Source organism: Mytilus galloprovincialis, chromosome 1, assembly GCF_965363235.1.
Source record: "Mytilus galloprovincialis chromosome 1, xbMytGall1.hap1.1, whole genome shotgun sequence".
NCBI classification, from domain to species: domain Eukaryota; kingdom Metazoa; phylum Mollusca; class Bivalvia; order Mytilida; family Mytilidae; genus Mytilus; species Mytilus galloprovincialis.
Genome location: NC_134838.1, coordinates 114,224,806 through 114,247,656, shown reverse-complemented (window position 1 = coordinate 114,247,656; position 22,851 = coordinate 114,224,806). Strand labels below are relative to the sequence as shown.

Here is a 22,851-nt window from a genome sequence, read left to right as displayed (position 1 = left end):
AGAATGATGAAAGATACTATAGGAACATTCGTCAAAAATAAACTGACCAGGCTATGTCTAAAATAAAAGACAAACAGACAAGCAACAGTATAAAGAACACAACATAGAAAACTAAAGACTGAGCAACACGAGCCCCATCAAATACAAGTGGTGATATCAGGGTTTTTCCGCGGTGATATGGCGCTGCAGTAACGTTGTTCATTGTCAATTTGACCTGGATTGGGTAAAAAAAAAGATAATCGCGTACCTCCCAAAATGTTAACTTTGTTCATATGATGCAAACATATGAAGTTAATGTTTAAAACTTCACATCATCCTTTTTTTCTGTTAATGCATACAACTATTTGTATGCTTTTACGAGCTGATTAAATTTAGGACCATCTACATTCTATAAATATTAGTGTAAATACATCAAACATAACTGATACGCATGTTGGTATCATATTTATGGTAGGACTAGCTAACAGATGATCAAAACAACAGGTTTCTGACCATTTATGCAATGAATAGTGAAAGGAAGAATCAGTCTTTCATTTCGGTAGTACTATACAAATTGTGTCAGTATAAATGATGTTTTTAATTGTTTAGTTAATAGTTACTTAAAATTGGTACTTCAAAATGCAAACTCAAAACGACTACGATATATTTACAAGCACCTGATGGTAAGCTGTTCGAATGATAGGTTGATGAGTATTTCTTCCTTACTTATGAGAAAACATATATAAAAAAACGTTATCAAAGGTACCAAAATTATAATTTAATACGCCAGACGCGCGTTTCGTCTACCTAATACTCATCAGTGACGCTCAGACCAAAATAGTTACAAAGTTAAAGAGCATTGAGTACCAAAAATTCCAAAAAAATGTGCCAAATACGGCTAAGGTAATCTTTTCCTGGGATAAGAAAATCCTTAGTTTTTCGAAAAATTCAAAGTTTTGTGAACAGAAAATTTATAAGAATGACCATATAATTGATATTCATGTCAACACCGAAGTGCTGACTACTGGGCTGGTGATACCCTCGGGGACGAAACGTCCACCAGCAGTATATAAATTGAACCATTATAGGAACAGACATTTTGTAAGAACAAAAAGTATGAAAATCGACACTACATTTTCATTTTGGTATTTTAAACTATTTTTGAAACGCATTTTTGGCACCATGTTTATTCTTTTCATTTTCAAATGTGCGTTAGCGTCGAATGTGTGATTGATAGATATACCGTATATCGATATGTGTATTGTTATTTTGTTTACGGATTAACTGGAATATATACAAGTCATCTGGTGATAAGTTTTCTTATTTGCAATCATACCAGTCGATGTACGACTTTTGAACAGCGGTATTAATCTGTTGCCTTTATTTATATACCACATCTCCTCATGATTGTACTAATTCGACGAGAAATAATCCTAAAACAATTGAACATTATGTTTTTTGACGTATACCGTGAAATAAAGAAACCCCAGGACTAGAACCGTAGTTATAAAGCGATACATACTCATGAAATCACAGTGTCTATTACAAATGTAAATAATGACCACAATCTATATGACAAATACAATATAATCAAGAGAATACTATATGCGATAAATGCCTGTTTAAAATATCATTCAGATCTAATAAAAATATCATTCAAACTTGAATCATTTAGCACCAACATTACTAATCAGCAGAACTATCACTGGATTCATCGTTCAGGTTTTCTTTTTCGCTTTTCCTGGTTTTGTCAGATTGTTTTGAGGACTTTTCGATAAGATCTTCATGCGATCTTTTGATATATTGATCATCGGAATCCGATATTTGTTCATGACTGCTAGACAAAGAAGCGTCTTTGATAGTCCTAGGAGTGTTCAAAGTTGCCTTTAGCATTTCTGTGAGTTGCTGAATGTCATTGTTGTCCTGTGTTTCTGAATCCGGTTGCATGTGTGCCGCAGATTCCAAAGCTTCATCGACGATTTTATGGGATAGTTCAGCCGCATACTTCTCTTCTGGATGGACTATTTTTGGTATATTAGTTTTTGAATTAGACTGAGTTTTACTCTTATCATCTTCATTCGCTTCCTCTTTTGTTTTTAATTTATCTACAGGAATTTCTTCCGTTTCTTTTTCTTGTTTGTCTTTTGTTATTTCACCTTCAATCGAATTCTCTGTTTCATCTTGATTTACAATACTACTTTGACTAGTACTTTTAATTATTTTTTTCTCTGGTGTCTGTAAAGAGCCACTGCTTCGTTTTAGATCATTTACATCTTGGGTTTGCAAGGAAATTCTACTTCCCTCTCCCGTTTTATCTTTTTGCGATATAGAAGCTATACTTCCTTTTACCTCCTGAACTGACGTCTGTAGAGAGCCACTGCTTCGGTTTATATCATTTACTTCCTTTGTTTGTAAAGAAATCCTACTTCCCTTTCCCGTGCTGTCTTTTTGTGATTTAGATAAAGAAGATAAGCTTCCTTTTATCTCGTGATCTGCCGTCTGTAGAGAGCCACTGCTTCGGTTTATATCATTTACTTCCTTTGTTTGTAAAGAAATCCTACTTCCCTTTCCCGTGCTGTCTTTTTGTGATTTAGATAACGAAGATAAGCTTCCTTTTATCTCGTGATCTGCCGTCTGTAGAGAGCCACTGCTTCGGTTTATATCATTTACTTCCTTTGTTTGTAAAGAAATCCTACTTCCCTTTCCCGTGCTGTCTTTTTGTGATTTAGATAAAGAAGATAAGCTTCCTTTTATCTCGTGATCTGCCGTCTGTAGAGAGCCACTGCTTCGGTTTATATCGTTTACTTCCTGGGTTTGCAAAGAAACTCTACTCCCCTTTCTCGTTTTATCCTTTTGAGATTTAGATATAGAAGCTACGCTTCCTGTTACCTCGTGAACTGAATCCGTTTCCTCTGCTACATTTTCTTTTTTCTGAAATTCTTCACTTTCATCTCTCTGTTCCATATTCGGTCTTTTTTCATCTTTTCCTTTCAGACTTTGGGATTTTAGAAATGAAACAAAATTTGTGTCTTTGTCTTCATCGTTTTCGTCGTTGTGCGTTTCATCGTTGTCGCTGTCCACGTGTTTCGTTTCAGAGGTATCGAGTTCTGCGGTTGTGCTCTGCGCACCAGCTTGACTATTTTCTCCCTGTTCATTCTCATGACTGTGGTCATCCTCTTTATCGAGGTCGTCCTGACTACTAGACTTATGCAGATAATTGATAATTTCCTGTCTCCAAGGAACTGGATTTTTGTCCTTTTCAGTACTTGTTATCCTATCAAAAGTAATTAAATATAAAAGTTTCATATATGAAGCTCTGGGGAAGTTAATTCTCTTCTATAACAACTTTCACGTTTTCAGTTAGATTGCTTCTTTGTCAAGTGGGCACATTTTTAACTATATTTATGACGAGTTGTTTTAAATGAACTTAGAACGAAGAGTGTTGACGCTTGAAAATTGTTTTGCTAAATCTTTCATGTACAACACTATTCTGATTAGTTTGTTTTTGTATACCAACTTCTTTTTAATGAGAGAACATGGATCGTTTAGATGTCATTGTCCTTATCTCTCATAATTTTGAATGAAAAAAAATCGAATTACAATCCTTATGTTTTTAACAATTAAACAAACAGAATGAATGCTTCAATGTATTTGACCAGTTAATTAAAATTGTGTTAACATATTATGTTACCATTGATCTGTAGTTTCAAATATCCATTTCATGGTATCATTCATGTTCAGGACCTCAAATGACTGTATCAGTTGTAAAAATGTTTTAAACATATCACCTATCTTTTCTCTGGCAGCAACGAACATCTGAAAAAAGCATAAACATATCGATATAGAAGACACTTTTGATAAATTTGAGAAGTAGTAAGTTACATGTAGTACATGAGAGTGTCTAATTTGGCTAATTGAAGTAGTTTTGGAAATGACGAGCCTGACGAAGTAAAATTGAAAAAAAGAAATCACAAAGTTAACAGATTCTTATACTTTACTTTAATTTTCAGAATATCTTTTCTAATTCATGACATAACTAACAACCATAGAATACAGACAAAATTCTTTATTTTAAGAAACAAAGACTCTGCATTCGTTATTTTCTTGATATATTACAAATGTTCACTGATTTATTAATACTGGGATTACCCGTAATAGTTGATGTTCCCGGTTAGTTATAAGAGCATCGTTAAAGATTTTATCATTTTCTGGTCTTGACAATCCCATCTGTAACCCTAGTTGTGTAATGCTTCCATTATTACCAAACTTATCGATTAGTAACACAAATATCTGGTCGGAAACTGGCGATGGTTGTTCTGTAATACAAATGTATTTCAAATTCAATAAACAATGTATATGTAAAACAAATATATTTATATAGTTGTTTACCGCCACTCTTATAGAAACACGTTTATTTAGTGGTCATTTTCGTTTCAAGTCCTTAAGACCATTGTAGTTGTGTTTCTTTTGTTTTTGCCTCTTTAGTATCGTATCTTTCCTCTCATATTTACACAGCCTGTCCAAGACAATGATAACGTTGCATTTCACTCCCCTAAACGTATCAAGATGAGACCTACAGTGTTCTCACTTTTAACTGTTTGTTCCTATGATCTTACGTGAGACTGATTCGATTTTAGTGTGTTATACAACTTACCAACATCGGACGGCTGCAGCGATGGTCCTGTTAGTTTACTTTGTGCCCATGCATAAAACCTATCTTGTCGGTCTTCATTCTTGTCCAACCTACAACAGTTTAATACAATGTAGAATCAAATACCAAGACAATTCTAGTCCCTTTAATTAAATGACACTTTTAAAAGTGTTTGTATCATCTTTCACTAAGCTTCAAACAGTAAGGTTTGAACATAAACGCATTGAAATAATGAGTTACCATATTTGTAGTTCTTTTTGTATTTGTTGAACCAGATCTTCTCTGTCAATCCTGTGTAGGGCCGAGACAAGGTCGTCTACTCCGTAATCTACTCTATGTTTACTAGTATCTCTCCAAAGTTGTAAAACCTATTAAAAGGAAATAGTACGTAATTGCCAACACCACATAACTTGTGAATACATGAAATAAAACAAATAATATGTTAGAAGCCTTCAAATATAAGCATAGTTTCAAGTTAAGATGGTGTTTATCAAATATGTCTGTGGAAATTATTAGTTTTGTGTTGAAACAGGTGGATTATGAGGATTGTGTATTCTACAACATAACTGAGTAAAAAACGACGATATTATAATATTTTTGGATTTGAAACGATAAAGTATAAATAAAGTTACCATTAAGATAGCGAGACACGGATAAAAGGCCAGACATATATCTAGAGGGCAGCTTTAGTTGTCACTAACATAAATAGAAGTGTTTTAAAAGCAGCACAAAAATCATACAAAAAAGGGGGAAATCGTGTTGTTTTTCTACTGGGAAAAATCATATTTAGAATTGATGATATCAGTAAAATGTCTCATTGCCAAGAACTCATTTCTTTGAAGTTTTAAAAAATTTTCGAAAAAAGAATTCATCTAAGATGGAAATGATTGACCGCAATTTTTGTTTTTATTTTCTGAACCGATTTGAAAATCAAGTATATTTATATTCATATCAAAGTCAGAAGTAACTAAGTTTTAATATACGGGACGTTGACAATAATACACATGAGTGGTGTCTTTCGGCTGCTTTAGTATTCATATGTTAATATTTGTTCCTTTTTTTGCATTCAGTGATCATTCCTCACCTTGAATCTTTTGTCAGGATCAGACAGTTTACTATTTGTTCGGAAATTCTCCACAGTACGAAACGACAAGCCTAAAAGAACTGCCACTTTGATCCATTCGTTCTCAAGATTTTTAGAAAGCTGACGTAGCAAACTATCTGTAGTGAAACCTGAATATGATAGAAAGAGAAACAATTTACAAAAGATATCTTAAATATATATATGGTCTATTTGTTTTTGGGAGAAAATCGAATTGTTTTTGGAACAAATTACTTCTCCAAACTATTCGTGCTGTACATCACGCAGTCATTCAACCAATTTAAACACTGCAATGTATTTTAACAATCTTTTGTTCAATTTAATGTTTTGTTTTTACAAATACCTTGATGTTATCATCTTTTATAATAAAAATAAGGACACGTTTAATATTTCCAGACCAAATGAAATGGATGTTAGCAACCATAGATTAACATATGGCTTTCAACAATGATCAAAATCCTTCCCGTATAATTAATAAGCTTCTTCGTGACCTACCTGGAAAGGATTCATCGTTAAGTGGTTCTAAATCTTCAACAAATGGTGTCCCTGTCAGTCTGAATGGCATGGAAACTAAACCCTCCTCCTCCTCTTTCCCGTCTTCTTTATCTTTAACTTCGTAAATATCAACCGAGGCCGCGTTAAAAGCATTATAGTCTGACATAGTCACTTGGAATTGTTGACAGTTTTCTCTTTTAGGATGAAATTCAAGTCTTGTTTTGGGGAACCCAGATACAGTCTTAACATTACCACTGAGTCTTAACATATATTTGGTGCCTGGAATACTTTCAAACTCTCCTGAATAACTTGGTTTCTGGTCTAAGTAGTTTTTGTTTATCCAGAAATTCATTCTGTCCTCTTTTCTCCTCTTAGTTGTACATTCAATAATAACGTGGTATACGTTTTCACCAACTGGTTTCACCAATACTAAAAACAAGGTAAACGTTTTCCGCATTGATGCCCTCCTACACAGTTCTGATGTTTCTTTTATTACTGCTTCTTTCGATTTGTTCCTCTTTGCTTCACTAGCTACATATCTAATGACAACGATAAAAAGTATAAACGTCATTTCCAAAGAAAAGACGTAAGATGTAGGATTGAAACAAGAAAACAAACTAAACACATTGCATGCATAATTTATGTTAACTTGTATTGATTGGTTTTTGTCAAATTGAGATGTACTAGTACTATAAACCCCCGGTATTCATCAACTTAAAATTCAAGGAAAGCGCTTATTTTAGAAATGGTAGATTTATTTTCCAACATGACTGAACAATGACATACTTCAACAAAATGATTCGCCCAATAACATTCGTCTATTCTTACTACAACTATAGTCAGATGTTTCTCTCCACTGGGATTCAGTTAAACTGCCTCGAAACTTACTACTTCAGTATAAGATATATGTCTACAGATGGAGGGATCATGCATATAACATATTTTTTATGAGTGAATGGCATTTCTTTTTTAACAATTTGCACGAAACGAAACATGGTGCATAATTGTATTTGACAAAAACTAAAAAAACACTTTGCACTAAATCAAGCACTCTGAAGCATTTCATTTGTCCTGATTATTGAGGCACATTTTGTTTAAACATTTTCTGCACATGATGCATGGTTCATCGTTTCTTACATTACCATTGCCTAGAAGTTTGGAATGACAATTCCTGTTTCCATTGTATAAGAACGATATCAATATATCGTTTATACAGAACTATCGTTGTTTGAATAGTTTGTAATGTAAATTAAAAGGGTATCGACCATTATATTTGCGGGTTCTATTTTATATCACATATTCTGCTTAGACGACAGAAGTCAATTTACTTTAAATCTGAACATTTTTAGTTTTAAAATGCTAATACTTAGTAATGGAGGGATATTCATTTCACACGATGTATTTATTTGGTACATAAAAAAGATTCAGATTAATTAAACTTACATAGAAAAATGTTCAACGGGTATATTTACACAACCTCTAGTGGTCTTTGGGTTGACACTGATAACTTCCCAATGATCCATATCTTGCTTTTCACCGAAGTCTGGATCTAAGAAGTATTCCGGATCAACATCAGCTCCCAGGAGATACAAATCGCCATCATTCTCATAGTCCTGAGGCAGCGGAACACGGAGGTTAACTGTCTTGCGAGGTTGTTCTATTTTGTCATGGGTCAGATCGTAGAAATGTCCAATAGATATTATAGAATCGATATTCTTAGGATGGTAAACAGGCGTCGGGATTACCTTCAAATTAAATTAAACTGTGTTATAAACTGGTGAAAAACATAAAAGACCTTTGGGATAAAAAAAAAAAAGAAAAAGATGAGCGATCACCTGATTGTTTAAGAGTTCGTTAATACAATAACCGATTGCCAATGAGACAACTTTATACCTATGTAAAATGAATTAAACAATTTCTTAATATTCTCGTATATTCTTTTCTATTAAAGTCATGTAAGATGACAAAGCGATTTGCAAGGGGAGGCACATTTTGTAAAATTGTTCTGAATGGTGGAAAATAAGAAGCTTGCAACCATATTTTTTTTTAAATTATTTGTTCTACAAAAAGAAATGTCATGTACATTTGTAGGTGTCAAGGAATTGTCTCCCTCTATAATTTATAAAAATAAATGCTATATAGGTCTGGGGGGATCTAATTTCTCTTTAAAAAACGAAGACTAATATTTTTCGAATTAAATTTTAAAAGACTTATACAGTCAGAACTCTTACAGTAGTAGCAAATCAATCGCATATCAAAAGTTCAAGTGTCTATTCACCTAAATACCTAAAAACCTAAGGGCTGTACATATCCTTCAGACAAATAACTAATGCAAAAGGACTTACGGCCAGACACACATACAAATGATATATACAACAAAAAGGTTATGGGGCACATGTAATCAACTATTGACCCACAATAGTTAGTAAGTAAGTAATTATTTATTATAGTGACATGTGTATCATTACATATACATATATACAAGTACAAGTACATGTATATACATATAGCAATTTGATATTTACACCCGGCCCACTTGTACCTTTATGTCAATTTTGCAGTATGGTTATATCATATGCAAAAACACGTTAAAAGTTTCAAAAAAGAAATACAGAATTAGACGTGATTTTTTTTCTATAAATGAATGTCATTTTTTTTAATTTTGCAGTTGAAATTTCATAGTGTGATCATAGTCATCATATCAACGGTTAAATTGTAAAATAAGATTTAACCAAATGATTTTTTTCTACTATTAGGTGCCAATTTTTTTTTTTTTTTTAGAAAAGTGAGAAAATAATCAAATAACATATATAAACCACAAGGTTACACAACAATAGGAAATTTTCAGTACTGACGTAGGTAGAAAAGTCCCAAACTATAAAATAGAGACACTAATGCTCTTCGAAAATGAGAGGGTATACCAACAATGTAATAGCAAAGTATTATAATTACATACTTATTTACATCTTTTATTTTACCCACGTCAATAGATACTATTTCACAACATGGAAGTTTCACTCCGTTATGAAATATCAAAATCCAATTAAGTATCCATATGTTTCATTAGATAAGTGATTAGATAACGTTGTTGGACGGAGTCTGACGGCATTCCTTTACACTTCCTCACAGGTATAAATAGACAGGTAAACAAATCATTTCTTCACGAATGAATTACTTCAATATAGATATTCATATATATATATATATATATATTTATTTGTGTAGATTGTCAACATGAGACCTTATCACGTTATCTAGGGTAAGTAAAGATTATCTATATTAACTACACTATACAAGTGCACTTTAAGTTCATTTTAATGTAATAACAATATATAATGGAAACAGTATGCAAACTTATTTCAAACATGCTACTATCGCTTTAGCCTGACAAGAAAAGTTTCATTCATTCGCCTTGTAAATTAATCATATCATCAACCCGTCATGATAAACTTTTTATATAAGCGTAACGAACGGCCCTCGATAAAAGATAACTATATTTGACCAAATCATATCTTTAGCCCAGCTATCAATATCTTTTTTTCTCAAATAATCAAAGTAGTCTCTACTATTCTTCGATTTCCACGGTAGCAGTCACAAAAGCAGGTCCATACTACGTTGATCCACATTTTATGAAGCTTGATTTGAATTTGCATCAACTATTCAAATCAGACCGTATTGAATATAACGACAGAGATGCACAATCATTATGGTATTAGGTTTGCGAGATTTTTCAAAATGTGGTATACTTTTTGGTCAACCGAATTACGATCTTATTGTATTTGACAATATTCCTTTAAAATGAAAAAAAAAAGAAAGAAAAAATCTAAATGACAGTAGTTATCATCTTCAATAAGTGAAATATTTGGTGAAACACAGTCAAATATTGAGAAAAAGTTATGTGTTAGATGTGCATGAGGCAATGGAAAGTAACCAATATATTATAAAGAAACACTTTTTTTTATTGAAATATTTGGAATTATTCAAAATGTTTATTTTAAAAGGACAAATCTCTGTTGATCACTGGCACACATTCTACGTATATCTAACGTCAACCAATCTATTGTAGTAATGTTACAATATATAAGCCATATATAACCTACCTCTAGCGAAACTGAGCCCTTTGGGTCATCGAATGTGTTTTCCAAAATAGATATCTTTATAAACTTGTCCACAGACGATGATAGTTCTGCTCCTGACCGACCAATGTGAAAGGTCTCCTTTCTAGGGAAGGCTACCAGATTGAAAGATCTGACATGTGTTATATCTACCTCTGTAGTACAAATCCATTTCAAACGACCAGGCGTCTTCTAAAATTAAATAAAATTAAAAATGTAATGTTTCATTTCTGTCCTGATAAATTGACGACTTTTTTATGACAATTGGTACTCCTTCTTTTCTCTCCTCTTTTGAGGTGTCTTCCTTCAAATTTTGACAGTACTTTGTCTTCCTCAATGAATTCTAATCTCGTCTTTTAACAAGTATCCCCCATCTTTTGACAAGCATATTTCTGTGGAGAAAATATATTACTAGTATCTCGTGCTGTTTCTCCAGTAATCCTTTATCCTGTTTCTTCATTATTCATATTTTTCTTATTTTATCTTTTGACATGCTTTCCTCCTCTATTTGATCAGCATTCGTACCAAAACCACTGACATGTGTGTTACCTTACTCATCATTAAACAAACCTTCGTTCAACATCTTTTTGTAAGCCTTCATTTCTAATATTTTTTACAAGTATTCTTTCTTGACAAGAATATTCATCTCTGCCTCTAATAAGTAATCTTACCTCATCTTTTAAACGTGTTATATCATGTTGCCTCATATTTTCTTTTACTGTTGGACAAGTGTCTGTTTTCATAAAAATATCTTCAAAAGGATCTGGGAAATCATATAGCGGTACTTCTAGTAAAACTTTAGCTTTTGTGCTCGTCTCAGATGTAAGGAACTCAAATGTATCACTGATTAGAAGCTCTTTCTGATATGGTTTCAATATAGGATGGCAGAATTCTGGACGAACACGGCGACATATGAAACTAAGGGATTTTAATGGGAATGTTGGCGGAGTATGTACTTTAAGATCCGCTTTCTCTAACCAATATGTCTTATTAGGTTCTAATTCAATACACTGTATATGTATATCTCTGTAATAGAAAAAATAATATTATACGAGTATGGTTTAGTTTCACTTATTAAAACAAAATAAAGGAGAAAACAAACATCCACCATTCACCAACGAACGTGGATGCAACATGTATTGGTCATCGAACTGTCTTCAACAACGAACAGAAATACCGGCATGATAAAATTAGAAAATATCAAATTAAACCGCAATGGGAGAGAGCAACCAAAAACAACCGCTGAAATCATGTCAGAATTACAGGCTTCCGACTTGACACGGACACATTGAGAATGTGGCGGGTTTGCTTGTGGACGTTGGCTCAACCCATAACCTTGGACAGCACAACATAGAACAATCTCTCAAAATCAGTTGGAAGGACTTGACCCATGAGATCGACTCGAAGCAAAGCAATAACTACAGAAAAACGCAAAAGATTCGCAGTTACTGAAATCGAGTTAATTATATTTAATCGTGTTTGTCCGGATAAAACACTACTTAGTATATATACATTCAGTGTATGTAAAACACCATAAACAGTCTGAAAAATGCTGTAAATGAGATAAGCTGGAGCTTCTGCGATGCAAGAAAAAAAGACTTCACAGTATCGACATCGTGTAGGACCATATGTTTTAATAACTATAGTATAGCAATATATATTTATTTATATTTTAAACTATAAAAAAACCCATCAATGTTGTTACTACAGATAAAGAAAATATATAAAGAATCTACTACGGCGTTAAATTTACTTAAGTAATAATTTTGTATGAAGGATATTTTTTTTAGAGGAATTGATACATATTTGACCCCCACCAAACACACTAGCTTTGAAGGTTTTGTTACTTCTTGGAAAACAAATTATCCAATTTCATTATGTCGATCTGTTTTGACCTATGCATGTAAATAAAAACATGAACGGTTCTGTATCTTCTGACTAGCTTACAAATATCTGAGTATATATCCTAATAATTCTTCAAATAATGAATACATTTGGGAAGCATTTTAACAATTGGACATTGATAAGATAACTCATATGGTGGAAAACTCACCCATTTTTTACTCCAAGTAGTGTATATTCAGAATCTTTCAAGATTTTCTGTACCTCTGGATTATTTGCAGATTTCAATGGCGTAAACCCTTTCTAGAAAGAGAGATTCAAAGTAATGAGCAAATAATATATAGAATGAAATTCAAAACAGTGTGGCTGTGGCCATTGATTGACACATTTAATTCATCCATTGACTGGGACAATTTACGCGAACGTTTGTCTGTAACGACCACTGTTCACGACGTACCTACGATAGATATTTAAACTGTGGGGTCACCAAAGGTTTCTTAACGCCTTTAATTATAAAATAATTCGAAAAATTAATCAGGAATAACCTTTATGTTTTGATTTATACAATTGATATAAATCAAAACATCGTGATATTCCTGATTGATTTTTCGAAATACTTTATTAAGGTGTTGAGGACCTTTGGTGACCCCATAGTTTAAGTGTCTTTAAAAAGTACACAGTGAGCAATGGTCGCTACATACAAACGTTCACCTAAATTGTCCCAGTCAATGGATGAATTTAATGTGTCAATCAATGGCCACAGCCACACTGTTTTGAATTTCATTCTATATACATAAACAAAGACAGTATAAATATATAGTTATTTCAAAACAACTTACGGCTTCATCCATTTATTCCCGAGTTCTCAAGTTTTCTTCCCTCTTCCTCTTTTCCAAATTGGATGTATTCATTTCGTGTCATCGCAAAGTTGGTTAATTTACAGTACACTCCAGTTTAATCAATTCAAGTCCCCAAATAATACCAAGTTTGAAAAATATCCTTGTTCCGGAACAAAGTATATTATTGTAATAGTTACAGTTCTTTTGGATCTTTTCATTGACAAGTAAATATAATTTATCATTTATTTTATAAGCTAGCTTATATTTATTTATTTCAGAATTTTTTTCTCCGTATTAACAATTTTTATTTTCAAATCTAAGACAATTTTCAATTTTTATAGTTATAGATCTCGTCACTATTCATAGATAAGGTCACCTTATTTTTCTCGAAAGCATTAGCACCACAAAATACAAGAGTATCGACAGCAGTCAGTTTGTTCCTATCAGCAGCATAGTGCAATGGGGCACAGTCATTCTACAATTAATAAGATAAACACATTTTTAAAAACTATTCTACAATTATACTGTTTTATGGATAATAAACAACATTAAAATTTGATCTTTGTATTTTATTCTAAGGTAGTTCAAACGTGTTGGATTATAAACAAAATATGAATGTTTAATTCTTTGCATCAAAAAACCAAAATATATATCAAATTAAACATAATATGTAAAGAAACATTAATCTAAATATTTTTTTTATAGCGTCTAAGTAAAAAAGAAAACAACGTCATAAGATCCTTTGACTGTACCGTCTCTTGGTAGGCTAACAACACTCTGTACTTACGACACTCTTCAGTTGTACTGTAATTATGACATACTTAAGTTGTATCGATGCTTGGTAGGCTAACAACACTCTGTACTTACGACATACTTAGACTGTATCGATGCTTGTTAATCTAACAATGTACTGTAATTATGACATACTTAAGTTGTATCGATGCTTGGTAGGCTAACAACAATCTGTATTTACGACATACTTAGACTGTATCGATGCTTGTTAATCTAACAATGTACTGTAATTATGACATACTTAAGTTGTATCGATACTTGGTAGGCTAACAACACTCTGTACTTACGACATACGCAAGTTGTATTGATGCTTTGGTAGGCTAACACCACTCTGTACTTACGACATACTTAAGTTGTATCGATGCTTGGTAGGCTAACAACCCTCTGTACTTACGACTTACTTAAGTTGTATTGATGCTTGGTAGGCTAACAACACTCGTCATAAGATCCTTTGACTGTACCGTCTCTTGGTAGGCTAACAACACTCTGTACTTACGACACTCTTCAGTTGTACCGATGTTTGGTAGGCTAACACCACTCTGTACTTACGACACTCTTCAGATGTATCGATGTTTGGTAGGCTAACAACACTCTGTACTTACGACAATCTTCAGTTGTATTGATGTTTGGTAGGCTAACACCACTCTGTACTTACGACATACTTAAGTTGTATCGATGTTTTGTAGGCTAATAACACTGTACTTACGACAATCTTCAGTTGTATCGATGTTTGGTAGGCTATCAGCACTCTGTACTTACGACACTCTGCAGTTGTATCGATGTTTGGTAGGCTAACACCACTCTGTACTTACGACATACTTAAGTTGTATCGAAGCTTTGTAGGCTAACAACACTCTGTACTTACGACACTCTTCAGTTGTATCGATGTTTGGTAGGCTATCAACACTCTGTATACTTACGACACTCTTCAGTTGTATCCATGTTTAGTAGGCTAACAACACTCTGTACTTACGACATACTTAAGTTGTATCGATGCTTGGTAGGCTAACAACACTCTGTACTTACGACATACTTAAGTTTTATCAATGCTTGGTAGGCTAACAACACTGTACTTACGACATACTTAAGTTGTATCGATGCTTGGTAGGCTAACAACACTCTGTACTTACGACACGCTTAAGTTGTATCAATGCTTGGTAGGCTAAAACACTCTGTACTAACGACATATTTAAGTTGTATCGATGCTTGGTAGAAAACAACAATTACTTACGACATCTTTAGACTGTATTGATGCTTGGTAGGCTATCAAGGCTTACACGATACTTAGTAGGCTAACAACACTCTGTACTTATGATACCCTTAGACTGTATAGATGCTTGTGAATCTAACAACCCCCTTTAATTACGACATCCTTAAACTGTATCGATGCTTGATAGGCTAAAAATCCTCTGTACTTACGACATCATTAAACTGTATTGATGCTTGGTAGGCCAACAACAATCTGTATTTACGACATACTTAGACTGTATCGATGCTTGTTAATCTAACAATGTACTGTAATTATGACATACTTAAGTTGTATCGATACTTGGTAGGCTAACAACACTCTGTACTTACGACATACGCAAGTTGTATTGATGCTTTGGTAGGCTAACACCACTCTGTACTTACGACATACTTAAGTTGTATCGATGCTTGGTAGGCTAACAACCCTCTGTACTTACGACTTACTTAAGTTGTATTGATGCTTGGTAGGCTAACAACAATCTGTACTTACGACACTCTTCAGTTGTATTGATGCTTGGTAGGCTAACACCACTCTGTATTTACGACATACTTAAGTTGTATCGATGCTTGGTAGGCTAACAACCCTCTGTACTTACGACATACGCAAGTTGTATTGATGCTTTGGTAGACTAACACCACTCTGTACTTACGACACTCTTCAGTTGTATTGATGCTTGGTAGGCTAACACCACTCTGTATTTACGACATACTTAAGTTGTATCGATGCTTGGTAGGCTAACAACAATCTGTATTTACGACATACTTAGACTGTATCGATGCTTGTTTATCTAACAATGTACTGTAATTATGACATACTTAAGTTGTATCGATACTTGGTAGGCTAACAACACTCTGTACTTACGACATACGCAAGTTGTATTGATGCTTTGGTAGGCTAACACCGCTCTGTACTTACGACATACTTAAGTTGTATCGATGCTTGGTAGGCTAACAACCCTCTGTACTTACGACTTACTTAAGTTGTATTGATGCTTGGTAGGCTAACAACACTCTGTACTTACGACACTCTTCAGTTGTATCGATGCTTGGTAGGCTAACACCACTCTGTATTTACGACATACTTAAGTTGTATCGATGCTTGGTAGGCTAACAACCCTCTGTACTTACGACATACTTAAGTTGTATCGATGTTTGGTAGGCTAACAACACTCTGTACTTAAGTTGTATCGATGCTTGTTGGTAGGCTAACAACACTCTGTACTTACGACACTCTTCAGTTGTCAGTTGTATCGATGTTTGGTAGGCTAACAACACTCTGTATTTACGACACGCTTAAGTTGTATCAATGCTTGGTAGGCTAAAACACTCTGTACTAACGACATATTTAAGTTGTATCGATGCTTGGTAGAAAACAACAATGTGTACTTACGACATCTTTAGACTGTATTGATGCTTGGTAGGCTAACAACATCTTTAAACTCTCTGCATCTCCAGCTTCTGCCACGTAGTGTAAGCAACTTAGGCCCAACTGTAAAAAACATACGTAAACTGTATAGATAATTTTAACAAATAGGTATAAATAGTCGTAAAAAGTACCAAGACTATTCGGTCGAATCTTCCCCCTCCCCCCCAAAAAAAAAAATAAATAAAAATAAAAATAAAAACAACCTAAAAAATGTTAATGAACCTTTTTATCTCAAAAACAAATCAAATACAGTTGTTATATTGTTTGTGTTTGCTTGGTTGATTTATTAGCAGATTTCAATTAGTCAGTTGTATTGCTGTACGTTTGTTCGTCTTTTATTTGGCGTCGTAATTGATATTATAAATATCTTGACCAGTTAATTATACTTAAATTTTGTTTTTAATATAAACAGAATATAGGGGAAATTAATCAAACCTTCATTTCTTTCCTTTAAATATTTAACTACAGGTTTGCAGTATAAATAAATCAAGATTACAAGAGTTAGATTTTGATCTTAAGTTGACATATCTTTGGCTTAACTAAAGTCCTACATGACAAAATATTAGATAAAACATTACTTTTTATACCTCCTTACCAATATTTGGTTGATTTAAATCAATTTATTGAATGGTTAGAAATCACCAAAAGTTTGATCAAAACTAGCTTATACTATGAGCAACATATAGGCGATTGAAGTAAGAACATTTACTTGATATAGAGTGAAAATAGCACGTTACAAATTAGTTGAGTCCGCGCGCCTTTCTGGGAGTTTAACCTTAGCGCTGCATTAGAAAATATTTTAGCACATGAAATCCAACAGGAATAAAATTATAAGAACGTGTTTAAATTGTTAACGATGAGAAGATATAGTCATGGCACACACCTTGTCTTTTAGTTTTGGATTAGCACCTTTAGACAACAGTATCTTCTGCATGGTATAGTTTCTTCTTTGGCATGCTTTGAGTAATGGTGTCATCCCATCTTTCTGAAAACAACCAATCAGAACTGTTCTTATAATAATCAATGTAAATCGTTATCTCCTTTAATTCATTATATCAATGACTTTGAGATGAAGAACAGTAATAAAAGCGCTGTTCGTTTGCTTTTTGTATGTTTTTTTTTCTGTACATGTACTGATTTTGTTGCATAGATGGAAACCGCATATCCTTTGTTTTTCAGTTTCTATATCTGTAAGTTATACTTAAAAACAATTTCATTAAAAGGTGATGCAAGTTGAACGATGTTTTGTCTTTATGGTCAAGATATATTGCACACTTTTCAATCATGTCTTTCAATCATCATTGAAGCATTGTTGTGAATTTCAGAAAAAAAAGTTTCCATTGATGAGGTTTTATAACAACTGAATTTAAAGAATAAATCTCACCTTGTTTCTGAAATTAACATTTGCTCCCTGTTCCAAAAGTTTTTCCACACTGCCCGTTTTGCCTTTACATACAGCGAAAAGTAACTTTTCGTTAAGGGTTTGTATCTCGTACATTATGGATCAATGTGTATATATGTGTTCATGCAGATACTGACGACCTAAAATGAGTTCAAACAAAATTTGAATTATAAATAAAAATGACTTTAAAATTGTAGATAGAAACTTTTTTGGAAACCAATAATGTCCCCTTTTGGTCTTTGGAAATTTATGCAGGAACTTCTCATGAATGAGACTGAAAGCTTAAATTGTCCTTAACCTTTACCGTACGCTATAAAGATAATGGTCTGAATAATCATTAATATAATCACACTGAACTTAAAATACAAGGGTCAGTATTGTTAATATAAAAGTAGTATGACGGCAAAAAAGACAATTGTCCTATAAGACCAAAATGACGTTGATGGTTTTTTTTATTAGTAAATAGAAGTTTTGAACTAGCTGCCAGAAACTGCGAGTACTCTCAGATCTGCACTTAGTGTCTTTTTGTTGTTGGGATAAACAAGTACCCGGTCACGTCCACTTTTTATACGACCCCAAATTTTTTTTTGGATCGTATAATGGTATGATGTCGTCGTCTGCGTTGTCGTCGTCCGAAGAACACATTGGTTTCCGGATAATAACTTAAGTTTAAGTGAACAGATCTTCATGAAATTTTTTCAAAAGGTTCAATACCACAAAAGGAAGGTTGGGATTGACTTTGGGGATGATGGTCCCAACCGATTAGGAATTAGCGGCCCAAAAGGGGCCCAAAACAAACCTTTTTCTAGTTTCAGGATAATAACTTGTGTAGAAGTATTTCAATTGCTCTGAAATCATACCGCAATGTTTAAAACCACAAGTAATAGGTTTGGATTCATTTTAGGAGTTATGGGGCCAAAGTTTAGGAATTAAGGGCCAAAAAGGGGTCAAAACAAACATTTTTCTAGTTTCAAGACAATAACTTATGTGTAATTGTATGGATCTCTCTGAAATTGTACCACAATGTACCATATAACAAAGGGGAGGCTGGGATTAAGTTTTGGGTTAATTGCCCAAAATCTGTAGGAATTAGGGGCCCAAAAAGGGCCACAAAGAAGCATGTTTCTAGTTTTTAAACAATCATGACAATAACTTGTGTTTAAGTGTATGGATCTCTCTTAAATTGTACTACAAGGTTCAATATTGCAATGGAAAGCATGGGATTGAGTTTAAGGGTTATTGCTCCAAGGTGGTTTCAAAAAGTTGGGGGGAGGGGGGATTTTTTGTTTACCATTTTTTAAAGGGCTTCCTTTTTTTTTTCAAATTTCGAATTTTGAAAAGTTTCAAGAAGAAAACTTCAATTGCGCAGTATTGATTTGTTAGATCTTTGACCACATTGATTTTGTGACAAAAACCTATACTATGTCAAAAATTTGATCACAGTCCAAATTCAGACAGAATCAAGCTTGAATATTGTGACCAAATTTGCCCCAACTGTTCAGGGTTCAACCACTGGGGTCGTATAAAGCTGCGCCCTGCGAAGCACCTGGTTGTATTTGTTAGATGTATTTCTATTTGTATCCATCTGATGAGTTAAGCCTTTTTCGACTGATTTTTATAGTTCGTTCTCTTTTTTTGTGTGCTGTTACACCACTGTACCAGGTTAGGGGAGGGTTGGAATCCCGCTAACATGTTTAACCCCGCCATACATATTCTGTATGCATGTACTTGTCCCAAGTCAGGAGGCTGTAATTCAGTGGTTGGTGTGTTTCATATTTGTTTTTCGTTCGTTTATTGTACAAAAATTAGGCCGTTAGTTTTCTAGTTTGAATTGTTTTACATTTGTCATTCGGGGCCATTTAATTTCTGTGTCTTTTGGTCTTTGTGGAGAGTTGTCTTGTTTATATACAAGTTTTGACAGGATATAGGACCATACATCTTTAAAGGTGTTCGCAACTTTTTGGGCCCAAATTAGGGGCTTTATGTTTTTTGGCCTGTGTGTACGTTCGTCCGTCTGCCCCGCTTCAGTTTAACGTTTTTTGTCAAGGTAGTTGTTGATGTAGTGGAAGTCCAATCAACTTGAAATTTAGTACCATGTTCCCTATGATATGATCTTTCTAATTTTAATGTTAGATTAGAGTTTTGACCCCAATTTCACTGTCCACTGAACATAGAAATGATATTTTGGGTGGATCATCCTTGTACTATGGAACACATTCCTGTTATCAATAAATAAATAACATGTAGTTGTGTTTTAATCTATTTTTATCAAGATCAGTGTAATAGCTATATTTAAAGACTAATAAGTTTACATGGATGTTTATATCTTGGCTTTGATCTAGAAATTTACAATAATGGCCTTTTATCACAAAATAAATTGTTTTAAAATTTCCATTGTGAGCTTTCCATTTCTATGTAGTAAACTTCCAGCAGTGCTTGTATGTGGACTTTACATCTCTCAGTATATAATAAACAGCATGACATGTTTTATTTTGTCATCAAACTTCTATCGCGTGAGGTTCTATGAATTTTTAAATTAAGAGTTTTAAGCCTGTTTCACGCCTACCCTATTGTGTCTCTGCTTCCGTATTATCCAATGTCAGATCGTATCAGGGAACAACAATAAACAAAAAGTAAAGCTCAATATTTGATTGAGATTAGAAAGATCCATTGCGTGACTTGGATGCAGGTTGATAAATCAAAAATATTGGTATTTGTAAAATGTCTGATTGCTTAAATAAATTAAATGGACACATATAACCTTGCATGTGTTAGAGTAAAACAAAGATTATATCTTGAAGGATATATTCTGAGGAAATATTTCATCAACATTTGTAACTTTATATGCCTTTAGCTCACTTTACTTTTTGTTAAGTGTTATGTACGTGCAGGGTTGATTAAGATACAGATTAAAGATGTAAAACAAATTAATAAACAATCACTTTGATGCAATGTTTTACAGGTAGATATATAAACAACAGTTACTGACTTACCTGAGTGTCTTATTCTTTACCGTCACCAAAATAAATTGTCACAACACAGCACATCTAAAGGTCGATAATTTAAACTCCATAGTTTTATTTAATTTTTCAAAAGTATGCTCAATACATCATACAAATGATACGCTTTAAATTGCACTATATATGTTTATTTAAATTATCGATCCAGGAAATTTGATATTGGTGTGGACTTGCGGGTAGACACACTTTATAAATTATAGTTTATATGCAAGAACGACAATAGCAGGACTAATAAACTGTGTATACTTTATAAAGGATATTAATTGTCTTACAAACCAATCAGTTGATTCAAGTTAATGTTATAGATTAGCTAACTTAAAATTGGACATCCCTCTGGAAGCCTATTTGGCTACATATATACAAATAATGTCTTAACAACCATTTTATACATTTAAATGAAAAGCGCAGTCCAAATATTTTTACGTGATATTAAACAAGACCCGGAAGTATGACTGTTCCTTTGATGATTGCAGTGCTGATATCAACAAATTTGAGGTTAACTCCAAACTAAATAATTAATTGTTGCACTTGGTAAACTGGTTAAAGAAGAGATAATGATACAGAAAAGAAAGAGATAAAATGGGGTAAGTTTTTATTTTACCATTTATTGTGCACAGGTGCTTGGGGAATGCATGCAGCCCCCTTTTAAAACATTCATTTGAAATACAATTTCTTGAAATCTTTAACAATTTCACTTACCCCCCCCCCCTTTTTTTTTTTTTTTTTTTTTTTACATATTCTTACTACAACATTTATTTTTAAATTTCTATGGCAATACAATATCCGAGACCTGTTTCAATTGTTGGACGACCGGTAATTTCAAAACTGCAGTAAACACTAAATTACTTTTTAATGGTTCGAGTTAAAGTAATGTTGATTTACAAAAAAATGAAAGACAACGGTTCAGGATTAAGAATAACTAATTGTTTGTAACCATCAATTTCAAATAATAGGATACACGAATATATATAATACTGTTCAAATTTTTTCGTGTACTCAGTATGAAACAATGGAATGATTGCCAATCTGTTTTTGCGACATTCATGTTGCTTTTATTTCTTTTGTTTTCCGTGAGGTGCAAATGACTTTTATGTCCCATTAAGAACAGATTTTGAATGCATCGACAAAAAGGTTGTTATTGTCATTGCATTTACAGTTTTTATTGCAATAATATTGTCAGATTTTTTACGATCGTATTGTCAGATTTTTTAATTTCGTACTGTCAGTTTTTGTTGCCGTGGATATTGTCTGTTTTTTTTAGTGATTTTGGCCATGGTATTGTCAGCTTTCGTTGCCATAGTTCTGTGAGTTTTTGTTGCCATGCTATTGTCTGTTCTTCTAAAACCATAAAAATAAAAAAGGTCGTAATTTAGTATCACGTCGTCGTCGTCGTTGAGATTGATTTTTGGGAGTTTTGGTCCCAATAGTATAGGAACTAGGGGCCAAAAGGGTCCAAAATTAAACTTTGTTTGATTTCATCAAACATTGAATTATTGGGGTTCTTTGAAATGCCGAATCTAAACATGTATTTAGATTTTTGATTATAGGCCCAATTTTCAAGTTGGTCCAAATCGGGATCCAAAATCAAACTTTGCTTGATTTCAACAAAAAATAAATATATGAAGTTCTTTGATATGCTGAATCTAACCATACATTAAGATTTTTGATATTTCGGCCCCTTTATCAAATTGGTACACATTGTGTTCTAAAGGGTCCAAAAATGAACTTTATTTGAATTCATCAAAATTGAATTCTTTGGGTTCTTTGGGTTCTTTGATATGCTGAATCTAACCATGTATTTAGATTTTGGATATTGGACCGTAATAGGTAAATGTCCAATTTTTTTTTTAAGTTCTTAGACCACATGCATTCTGTGTCAGAAACCCATTCTGTGTCAACTATTTAATCACAATCCAAATTCAGAGCTGTATCAAGTTGAA

General features: G+C 33.2%; 2 protein-coding genes across 2 annotated transcripts in view; one reads left to right on the top strand and one right to left on the bottom strand.

The window, feature by feature from the left end:
* Positions 1-1,480: 1,480 nt before the first annotated feature.
* LOC143052421 (uncharacterized) lies at positions 1,481-21,011 on the bottom strand. The gene is made up of 16 exons (XM_076225455.1): positions 20,885-21,011; positions 17,874-18,031; positions 17,373-17,474; positions 16,454-16,552; positions 13,400-13,498; positions 12,396-12,487; positions 11,014-11,368; positions 10,328-10,534; positions 7,671-7,972; positions 6,228-6,766; positions 5,715-5,863; positions 4,871-4,998; positions 4,634-4,722; positions 4,129-4,295; positions 3,671-3,795; positions 1,481-3,253 (listed from the first exon to the last, which is right to left on the bottom strand). The coding sequence occupies exons 2-16, from the start codon at positions 17,985-17,987 to the stop codon at positions 1,666-1,668; spliced, it is 4,155 nt and encodes a 1,384-aa protein (XP_076081570.1). The 5' UTR covers positions 17,988-18,031; positions 20,885-21,011; the 3' UTR covers positions 1,481-1,665.
* Positions 21,012-21,081: 70 nt separating this feature from the next.
* Positions 21,082-22,851, top strand: part of LOC143052410 (uncharacterized) — a 56,528-nt gene continuing 54,758 nt past the window's right edge. The window contains exon 1 of the mRNA XM_076225444.1: positions 21,082-21,495. Coding sequence (XP_076081559.1) covers positions 21,491-21,495 — 5 coding nt within the window. The 5' untranslated portion in view covers positions 21,082-21,490. The remainder of the gene's footprint in view (positions 21,496-22,851) is intronic.

Bases quoted from the DNA above. Each gene is read 5' to 3' on its own strand.
- LOC143052421 (XM_076225455.1), bottom strand. From the start codon at position 17,987: ATGTACGAGATACAAACCCTTAACGAAAAGTTACTTTTCGCTGTATGT. The intron at 7,973-10,327 runs GTAGGTTATATA...TTTAATTTGAAG, and splicing joins AGGGCTCAGTTTCGCTAGAG to GTAATCCCGACGCCTGTTTA. The intron at 4,723-4,870 runs GTAACTCATTAT...AAACTGTTGTAG, and splicing joins CAAAAAGAACTACAAATATG to GTTGGACAAGAATGAAGACC.